The sequence below is a fragment of the Sebastes fasciatus genome, chromosome 21 (genome assembly GCF_043250625.1).
Source record: "Sebastes fasciatus isolate fSebFas1 chromosome 21, fSebFas1.pri, whole genome shotgun sequence".
Taxonomy (NCBI): Eukaryota; Metazoa; Chordata; class Actinopteri; order Perciformes; family Sebastidae; genus Sebastes; species Sebastes fasciatus.
The window spans coordinates 26902663-26913850 of NC_133815.1; the positions used below are offsets into that span (position 1 = coordinate 26902663).

At 46.1% G+C, this 11188-nt stretch overlaps 1 protein-coding gene across 1 annotated transcript; it reads right to left on the reverse strand.

The window, feature by feature from the left end:
- Nucleotides 1–4667: 4667 nt before the first annotated feature.
- LOC141759836 (gamma-crystallin M2-like) lies at nucleotides 4668–6360 on the reverse strand. The gene is made up of 2 exons (XM_074622256.1): nucleotides 5097–6360; nucleotides 4668–4998 (listed from the first exon to the last, which is right to left on the reverse strand). The coding sequence occupies exons 1-2, from the start codon at nucleotides 5367–5369 to the stop codon at nucleotides 4720–4722; spliced, it is 552 nt and encodes a 183-aa protein (XP_074478357.1). The 5' UTR covers nucleotides 5370–6360; the 3' UTR covers nucleotides 4668–4719.
- Between the last annotated feature and the right edge of the window lie 4828 nt (nucleotides 6361–11188).

An 11188-nucleotide genomic window follows, 5' to 3' on the forward strand; every position in this document is an offset into this window, starting at 1 on the left:
AATCACACCTACACACACCATGAACTGTGAAAGAGCATAAAAGAAACTGATGTTTCAATATGAAAAATGAGATGTACTTTTAAATGATGCGTTATGCTAAGCTAACATATTTTAGCAATAGAAGGTTTGATCTTAACGTGTTGCCGGGGAATCAGGACGTGCCCACCGAATACGTGCATCACCACAGTATATAAGGCGGTGTCCAGCACTGCCTGGTCATTCCTTCCTCTTGCCCACTGACTGTTACATCTCCACGTATGGAGCTGCTGCTTCAAGAACCTCGCCGGTGCCTGTCGTGCCCTGGCCTCATCACCGGGATGGATCTTCACAACGCCTGCTTCCAATGCCTCGGAGCGGACCACACAGAGGAGGTCATTCAGCAATCTCCAACCTGGCTGAACTGCCGGTTGATTCTCAAGATTTGACGCAGGCAGCGGTGGGACCGCTGTCGAGGCTGCAATGTGAGGCTCTGCTGTGATGACGGTGACCAGGAGTCTGAGCTTGAAGCTGTTGAGGCTCCCGCTCCAGCCACCAATGCTCTGCCACTGCTTCCAGCTATCCCTGCCGAGATCCCGGCTGCTGATAATGACGCCGATGTTTCTTCGGTTTCTGGCGCATCTGCAGTTCGTGGAAGGCCATCGGCGATTTTGATTCGCCAGGACTTTCCACTGGTGATGGCCGCTGAGGCGGGACGCGTTGGGATACAGCTTCCCCCCCCCTCGCTCCTACCCAAACCTGTGAGCCGTCTCCGCTACATTTTTGACTGCCCAGCTCCTCCAGCTCAGGAGCTCCTTCGTCTCACCTTCACTTCCAGATATCTGGCAATGTGTTGAGGCGTCTTGGCCACAACCATTGAAGGCGAGAGCTCCGGTTGCAGGTATGCTGGATCAGGGTGAAAGGCCGAATGGAGGAGTCTTGCCTTGGCATGCCCCCACTCGATGAGTTCATAGTATATTTGTGTACCTGCTTCCACAATCAGCGGGCTGGTCAGAGAGCAGAAAACCTCTGCCAACGCTGGTTCGTGACAAAGAGATGTTGGAATATTTTGACAAGCTATTTCAACTGGGAACGCCGCTGGCTTTGGCTGGGACTCACGGCTCTGCAGTGGAATGATCGAGATGATCTCCTGGGAGCTCCCTTCACTGCAGAGGGGCTCTTTGGATCATTTTCATCTGTGACTCAGCGCTTTAAATGCCTAGAGGAGGAGAAATCGCAGCTCAGTCGTCACCTGCCTCTCGCCCAGCCCAGACCGATTAAAGGCGAACAACCACGGTGAGAAGGAAGAATGACGGTGGGACCATGGTTGCTTCTTCTTCATGTGAGGCCTTGGCCAAGACGCCCCGGCATCGTTCGCCTCGTGGCCGTGGTGAACGGATCCAGCTGAGCGGAGACGGGGCTCCGTGTCAACAGGCTCCTGCTTGGAGTGGAACAACTAGAAATGACTGTCTACAGGAGGGAGTGTCTCGGAGATGAGGGTCATGTTTCCCAGGCCCACTCACAACACGATGGCGAGCCTTTCCGCCCACTCCCTCGTTCCTGTTGCTGATAATGTTGTGTTTGAAAGTGTAAAGAATGTTTTGCTTAAAACAAAATACATTCCTCCCCTCTCTCCAACTCCTTGGCTTCCCATGACGTATTGTTGAGCTCAGCCAGAACCAAGCATGACGCTTCATGGGGCCCAGTGTTAGTGCTTGATGCATGCAGTCTGCGGGCTACTCTGTCGGAACACAGACGGACGGCCCTGCTGTAGGAAGTTTGCAAACTGTGGTGGGGGGGCGACGGTGTTGGCGTTGTCATGGCGCTGGGGTTCATGGCAGCTGCTCACCCGGTGGTGCCACTGGGGCTGTTGCACATGCGGCGCCTGCAGAGCCTACGCTTGGTTACCATTCCCCCCTCGGCAGAGAACGATTTACACTACTGGGGGTTCACACAACACCTGTTGTAGGGGACACCGCTGGGACGAGTGACCTCCTATATCACAGTGTTACCGGACGTGTCCCTGATGGGTTGAGGAAGGACTTGCCTAAGAATGGTGGATCAGTGTGGCTAGGTTGATGTGGTGTCGGGGCAGGGCATGCGTACATCGGGCCCTGGACTCTGCAGAGGTGCAGAGGTGTTCCCCACCTGTCTCCTATCTTTTCTTTTGGTCTTGAGTGTGCACCGCAGCCAAAAAGCCATGAAAACAGTGTGTTTTGAGCAGATGGAAACACAAATAAAGTATCAATTAACTGTAATGAGGGTGCATTTGCCTCTGCAATTTGCATGCACAAAGAATCAATAAACAAGTTCCCAATGTTGCCTGTTTATCATTATATAGATGCATCCAGGTGCTGGAGGAGGACTCTCTCTCTCTCTCTCTCTCTCTCTCTCTCTCTCTCTCTCTCTCTCTCTCTCTCTCTCTCTCCCTCTCTTACACACACACACACACACACACACACACACACACACACACACACACACACACACACACACACACACACACACATACACACACACATCAGTAGAAGTCATGGAAACATAATGGTGAAATGAACCGAGGTGATGTTATAGCTGCAGGCCTTTGCAAATTTCTCATTAGCGCTTGGACTTGACACGAGTTGACCAGATGTGAAAGCTGTCTGCTGGAAGCTGAACTCTTGGATAATGAAAGAACCCTTAAGAAAAACCCAGAGAAAAACTGACCTGCTCCTGGAAAAATGGCTTTTAATGGACCCCCCCAACTTGTAGGAGGAACATGCAGGTGTAAAAAACCAGGCCTGTACCTCTATGTGGATAGTTGACTTTCCATGTTGAAGTTTTGCTTCAGTTATATCTGGAGCTGTTGTCAGTCCTTTTTACATTAAAATTTCCGAACTATAACTTTCAGATATGCCTCAAAACGCAGCAACAGATCAATGTTGTTATGAGCTTGAGTGGAGGAGATTTGTGAATTACAAGTATCCGACTGTTATTGGAACTACAGCCAGAGCTGTCATGCTCAATCATCACTCTTAGAGATTGCAGTTGACATGTTGGTATTTTCATAAGAGAGAGGTTTGTCATGTGTGAGTCCTGTGTCCAGGATGCCATGTCTCCTAGCCAAGTTAGCTGCACATGATTTAATCAAGGCACCCACAGCTCAGCGTGCATTATCATGTATGCTCTTCTGCAACTGGCTATCTGAGTAACCCGGTTCAATACCTCTGTACTGTTGCCAACATCTCCAGTTTGTGCAGTGATTCAGTTGGTGAATGATTCATTCACATTGTGTCTAACAGGACCAATGATTCCCAAGATAGCCTTTACGTCTGGAAGGGCTGGTGACACCCCATGCAGGCTGAATCAATCTGAGGAATGGCCTTCGCATCTGACAAGGCAGTTGCCACCCTGTGCATTCAGCATTTGCATCTGGCAAGGAGTGGTTGGCAACACCATGTGTCCCGGAGGTAGCACTGTCTGCAGTACTCCTCTAGAGTTAACAGTGACTGAACTGCAAATAGTACTACACTCTACAACTGGATCCTGGACTTCCTCACACACGGACCCCTATCAGTTCAGATTATTGATCACATCTACTCCACAGTAGTGTTGATCATTGCTGTGTGCTCAGTAGGGCTGTCCTGATAACCATATTTTGGGCTCCGGAGCTTCAGTCATCAGTCAACAGCAAATATCCGGCGCTCCTCCTCGACAGCTGTGGCTGCTTCTTGTCTTCCTGCTTCATCTGCCCCGTTTTACCGCCTTGTGTGGAAGGTGCACACATGCCTGTTGACATTTCTTGGTTCTTGGCTGAGATGGACGGCAAAGGAAAACTAAGAAAACTTAAGAAAGCAAAATCCATTTGAACTTTTTTACAGAAGAGCAATAGGAAGCATCCTGACTGTAAGCATTACAAACTGGCATGGGATGTGCACGGCCCAGGACCGGAGGGCTCAGCAGCGGGCGATTAAATCCGCCCAGAACATCACTGGTACCCATCTACCTGCACAGAGCTAAAAGGATATTAAAATACCCACAGCCTGTTCACCCTGCTGCCGTCTGGCAATAGATAGACAGAAGTATCTGCTGTCGTACCACCAGAGTTCAGAGCAGCTCCTTTCCGCAGGCTGTAAGACTCCTCAATAGGGATGATAATTTAGACTTTTTTTCTGATCGATAGCCAACCCCTTGTGAACCAATCATTAACCATTAACCAACAAGATAAATGCGTTGCAAGCAGGGGTGCTGTGGTTGAAGTACCTATGCACAAACAGGTTCAATTCATCATTTATCACCAGCTGCAGTGTACACGCAAGACAACTGAGTCCCCAGTTCACCAGTCCAGGACAGTCAGCAGGCATGGTGTTGCGTATTCTGTCAGGGTTCCCGCCAGTGTATTGCAAGCCGTGCGGCCCGCCGTGTGGGTGACAGTGAGTATGAAGTTAGCAGTATAGCTGTGAACGTAGCAGTGCAGTGTGTGTACAGTTTGTCGGTAAATACATGCTACAAATCCTCAAGACCCATGAGGAGACCCGAGCCAAGTTCTTGTGTCTTAGTTGCCACCTGCTGATTAAAGTGAAGTGTTCAGCCCCGAAGATAGCAACAACTTCGACCCTTTTTTGAACAGAGAGTCCATGTTCCTGCAGAACATCCAGGATGTCCTTGATGACAAAAGAAGAAATGCTATTCCTTTTTTATATAGTGCAGAAATTACTTTATTTAGTGGCATTTGATACATTCAGTTAATATTTAATTCAACATTTAGTAGCAAGAGTCCATGATACGCCTCATGCTCATGAACTTCATGTTACTGGATCCCATGTTACTGAAGCTCCTGTACTCTCCGGGCCTCATGTACATCTGCCTGCCTCTGTAGTGGGCCTGCTCGTACATCAGCCAGTGGCCGTCCATCACGTTGCAGGACATGCAGTCGTTCATACGGTAGCGGTCCATTATGTTGTCGCAGTCATCCATCAGCTCATGCATCTGACCACCGAAGTTCTCCCTCTCGTAGATCTTCATCCTGTACTGGCCTCTGTGCTATTTTTTTTAGAGAATAGAAACAAATGAATGTCTTAAAATCAAGTTTTGTGTGTGATGTCACCCGTAGTAGAATCACAGTACTGTTGTATACCTACCATGGGGATCATACGGCAAGACCTAATGCAGTCTCTCATTCCCATCATGCTCATGTAGTCAGAGTACTCGCCCCTCCTCATGAAGTACTGGTTTCCCATGTAGTTGGTGCGGTCGTAGACCATGAAGCAGCCGCTCTCCACCCTGCAGGAGTGACACCTGCTCATGTAGGAGGACATGTCAGAGCAGTCGCTCATGCACTCGTAGGAACGACCCTGGAAGTTCCTGTCCTCGTAGAAGGTGATCTTGCCCCTCATGTTCATGCCGGCGCTCATGTTGGCTGTAGATGTGCTGCTTCTCCTGAACTGCCTTCCTACCGTTTAACCCTTTCCTTTTATACCTGACCACCCCACCAGAGAACCCGCTTATTCAGCAACTTACTATTGAAGTCAACAGAATACTTTTTTTTTCAGGGACTGGGTACCTCGCAGTCTTTAGAAAGGCCTTTTGTAACATGTGAATAGTTTTGTTTTGTTTGAGGAAAACAAAAGGAACACAAAACTATGACTACGGGACAATTAACAATAGATTTTTCAGTGAACCTGGCAGTCCAATATGAGGGACAGTTTACCATTGGTTTCCTTCCAGAAGCAGGGTGAGCAGTGCCATATCGCATGGATGTAATCGTCTAAGGTGTCACTGTCGGAGGATAGTGAGCAGTGACTTGAATCTGAGAGACCCATTTGGTGCATTTTTTGGGAGTGTGAGCTGTGTTCTGTGGTTTACCTCGTACTGTACATTATATGAGTTGAAAGTTGGGGTTATTTGTCATTGTGAATGTGTTTGTACAGATTATGGTGCAGGCGTTTTTGTTGTTAGTGAGAAGAATAAATCTTTTTCCCACTTTGATTGATATTGTCAGATCACAGGATTTTTTAAGGTGTTTTCAGCTTAACTATTTCTTCTGCTAGTGTAGATGGTTGAAGATTGTTTTAATACCTTATGACAATTTGAGTTGTAGGTATTGGAAAGAAGATTCACGGCCTATTCTGTACTTGTGAAGCAGTTCTTTGAAAAGAATGACAGCTGACTTTTTGTGCTATAAGTTGAAGCTGTGTGATACTTCAAAGCAGCTGCTCCTCCGGCCAGGAGCAGAGCTTCGCCTCGCTGCTCTATAAAAAAAAATTCTATAAAAAAAACATATATTTACATATCTGAAAAATAACAAGTAACTAAAGCTGTCAAATAAATGTATGGAGTAAAAAGTACAATATCTTCCTCTGAATTGTAGTGGAGTAGAAGTATAAAGTAGCATCTAATGGATATACCCAAATAAAGTACAAGTACCTACAAATTGTACTTTAGTACAGTATGGTATAAATGTTCTTAGATACTTTCCTCCACTGCTGACCAGAATCAGAATCAGAATCAGAATCAGAATCAGAATCAGAATCTGAATCTCGTTTATTGCCAGGTGTATCAGGTATACACTAGGAATTTGCTTTGGTTTGTTGCTGCAAATAAGCAGTCAAAATAACAATAGAATAGTTCAAAATGTTAGAATAAAATAAGAATAGAAAAATTTAAATTCTACCAATATACAATATACAATATAAGATATAAACAAGAACTAAACATAATATATAAACACAATCAGGTACCAGAGAGGGAGAGAGAGAGAGAGAGAGAGAGAGAGAGAGAGAGAGAGAGAGAGAGAGAAAGAGGGAGACAGTGGGGGGGTGGTAATGTGTGTGTATGAGAGAGGGGAGAGTCAGTGTCGGGGGGCAGTGGTGTGTTGTGTGTGTTTTGTGGTCGTGTGTGTGTGTGAGAGAGAGAGAGAGAGAGAGAGAGAGAGAGAGAGAGACGCAGGGAGAGAGAGAGAGAGAGAGAGAGAGAGAGAGAGAGAGAGAGAGAGAGAGAGAGAGAGAGAGAGAGAAAGACAGTCACGGGAAGGCAGAGGGGCTGTTGGAGAGTCCCACTAACTAACCCTAACACTAACTAATCCTAACACTAACTAACCCTAACACTGACTAACACTAACTAACCCTAACACTAATTAACCCTAACACTAACTAACCCTAACACTAATTAACCCTAACACTAACTAACCCTAACACTAACTAACCCTAACACTAATTAACCCTAACACTAACTAACCCTAACACTGACTAACCCTAACACTAACTAACCCTAACACTAACTAACCCTAACACCAATTAACCCTAACACTAACTAACCCTAACACTGACTAACCCTAACACTGACTAACACTAACTAACCCTAACACTAATTAACCCTAACACTAACTAACCCTAACACTGACTAACCCTAACACTAACTAACCCTAACACTAACTAACACTAACTAACCCTAACACTGACTAACCCTAACACTGACTAACCCTAACACTAACTAACCCTAACACTAACTAACCCTAACACTAACTAACCCTAACACTAACTAACCCTAACACTAACTAACCCTAACACTAACTAACCCTAACACTGACTAACCCTAACACTGACTAACCCTAACACTGACTAACCTTAACACTGACTAACCCTAACACTAACTAACCCTAACACTGACTAACCCTAACACTGACTAACCTTAACACTAACTAACCCTAACCCTAACCTTAACCCTACACTAACTAACACTAACACTAACACTAACTAACCCTAACACTGACTAACCTTAACACTAACTAACCCTAACACTAACTAACACTAACACTAACTAACCCTAACACTGACTAACACTAACACTAACATTAACTAAGCCTAACACTAACTAACCCTAACACTAACTAACCCTAACACTGACTAACCCTAACACTGACTAACCTTAACACTAACTAACCCTAACCCTAACCTTAACCCTACACTAACTAACACTAACACTAACACTAACTAACCCTAACACTGACTAACCTTAACACTAACTAACCCTAACACTAACTAACCCTAACACTGACTAACCTTAACACTAACTAACCCTAACACTAACTAACACTAACACTAACTAACCCTAACACTGACTAACACTAACACTAACATTAACTAAGCCTAACACTAACTAACCCTAACACTAACTAACCCTAACTAACCCTAACATTAACTAACCTTAACACTAATTAACCCTAACACTAACTAACCCTAACATTAACTAACCTTAACACTAACTAACCCTAACACTAACTAACCCTAACACTAACTAACCCTAACATTAACTAACCTTAACACTAACTAACCCTAACACTAATTAACCCTAACACTAACTAACCCTAACATTAACTAACCTTAACACTAACTAACCCTAACACTAACTAACCCTAACATTAACTAACCCTAACACTAACTAACCCTAACAGTAACTAACGGCCGAGATGGGAGGGGTCGGCCACAATCTTCCCTACCCTCCTTAAGGTCCTGGAGGCGTACAGCTCCTGGAGGGAGGGAAGGTTGCAGCCGATCACCTTCTCTGCAGCACGGATGACCCGCTGCAGCCTTGCCTTGTCCCTGGCGATGGCAGCGGCGAACCAGACGGTGATGGAGGAGGTGAGGATGGACTCGATGATGGCCGAGTAGAAGCGCACCATCATGGTCTGTGGCAGGTTGAATTTCTTCAGCTGCCACAGGAAGTACATCCTCTGCTGGGCCTTACTGATGAGGGAGCTGGTGTTTAGCTCGAGGTCCTGGTCCTTGAGGTCCTGGGCGAAGGTCGTGCCCAGGAAACGGAAAGACTCCACCGTGTTGACTAGGGAGCCGTGCAGGATGAGGGGTGGGGTGGAGTTCCTCCTGAAGTCCACCGCCATCTCCACTGTCTTCAGAGCGTTCAGCTCCATGTGGTTCTTCTGGCTGCACCAGGATGCCAGATGGTCAACCTCCCATCTGTAGGCAGACTCGTCACCCTCGGAGATGAGGCCGATGAGGGTGGTGTCGTCTGCAAACTTAAGGAGCTTGACAGATTGGTGTCTGGAGGTGCAGCCGTTGGTGTACAGGGAGAAGAGCAGTGGGGAGAGAACGCAGCCTTTGGGGGCAACGGTGCTGATGGTCTGGGTGTCGGAGACTTGCTTCCCCAGCCTTACGTGCTGACTCCTATCAGTTAGAAAGTCTGTGATCCACCTGCAGGTGGAGTCAGGCACGCTCAGCAGGGAAAGCTTGGAGAGCAGCGGTCCCCTGTGTTTCAGCCGATTTATAAAGTAAGCTGACAAGCTAACGTGGTGGTGATATTTCTTACAGCCTCGATATAGTGTAAAAGCCTACAAATGTTTTCTACACTCAAATACACTAAACACTTGAGCATTCAAAAGACAAAAGTATAATAATTCTTCATGCCCTACCATGTAATTCACTAAACAGGTGTGAGTTGGAAAGCAGCTCTCTTTAGTTAACATATTCTCCCTCCCTACTCACTGTTAAATACCTTTTACATTACGGCGTCTGAGAGCCCTGCATAATGTAAATGGATATATCCTCCGCTGTAGGCAGACAGATTATGCACGCTGCAGTCCCATCTGCTAAAAGAGGTGTTCGGCATAATATGCCACTTTTAGCTTAAGAGTAAATGACATGTGGAGAATATGGAGGTGCTTTTAGTCTCCCTACCTCCTCTGCCCCCTGCCATCCATCCACAGACTCCTAATATTCATCTTCAGAATCAGCACAGAGATTCCTCAGGGTGTAATTTAGCAGGGAGGTTTTTAAAGCTCCCACCTACCACCCAGCTAGGTTATTAGTCATGAGGAGAAGTATGGAAGATGATTCCATATATCAGTTGCTCTTCAAAGCGAGCAACTGCAAAGGCAGCATACAAGGAACATGATCCGATAGGCAAGGGCCTTGCCAGGAAATGAATGCTGTGCCATAAAAAGGTGTTAAATGCTCCGCCTGAAGGCTACTTTGGTACAGGACCCCTTTGCTGCCTGGTAGAATATTACACAACACTGTTAGTTTGGATGGAACACTGCAAGAGCTACTGTATCTGATCAGAGCTGTGCTTAAAGACAATAAATAAAGTCCTGCAAGCAGCTTATCATTACCATTTTTCTTAGGGCTGCAATAGGATTGAAGCTGTGAGGTTCATCCTCTGTCCTGACAACTTGTAGTTTTATAAGTTGTCAGGACAGAGGACGTTAGCGGTGTTATGTTAGCGGCGTTACGTTAGCGGCGTTACGTTAGCGGCGTTACGTTAGTGACGTTAGCGGTGTTACGTTAGTGACGTCAGCGGCGTTACGTAAGTGACGTTACGTTGTTTCCGTACGTGTTTTACTTAGTTTACATACAGATTTTAAGCCCAACCATGAGGTTTTCCCTTAACCTAACTAAGTGGTTTTCTTTCCTAAACCTAAGTGAGTGGCTTTGTTGCCCCCTGCTGGTACCGCACGTTAATACAGGCGTGTAATATTCACGTCTTTGCGAGGCAAAACGTGACACTGACACGAAATTCTGTAGAAAGAGAGGAAGGAATCAGACAGGGGAGTTTTATTGATAAAGATCTAAAGTTTCACCCCATTTGACATCCGCCCTGCCCCCCCTGGACAGCAGACTATAAACCAAAAAGAAGCCCAAAGATCACGTTTGTCTCTTCTCCTCTGATCCTGCCTTGCTGCTCCACTACTCTTCCAACCCGTTGCTTCGGGGCAACAGGTGACCTCTGCTGAATCCAAACTTTCAAAGACACAAACTCTGAAATCAACAAATTGGCCACGGCTCCCTCACCCCAGCCAAGTGGGGGTGGGGGTTGTATATCTGTCCTAGGTCCTGAAGTGTCTCCGAATGTAATCCCTGACTTGCAGATAGTGTAGGAAGTTGTTTTTCCCCAGTCTCTATTTCCTCTGTAGCTGTGTAAAGGAAACAAAGGCGGGTAAACTGTACTTTGGAGATCAAGTCATTTGTATGGGATGGCATAGGGATGCTTTTGGTCCAGTTGATTCTGTAACCTGAAAAGGTTCCAGATAGATTTATTCTGGTCTGTCTAGAAGTGTTGGAATAGTACTCTTACTGCTTTTTGCACTTCTGGTCCGATAATAAACTGTACTACGTTGTCTCAGTACCTGTACTCTATGCAGTGACAATAAAGTTGAATCTAATCTCGCACAGTCTCTCATACAGACTGAGGCCTTGTCCACAGGTAGACGGGTATTTTTGTA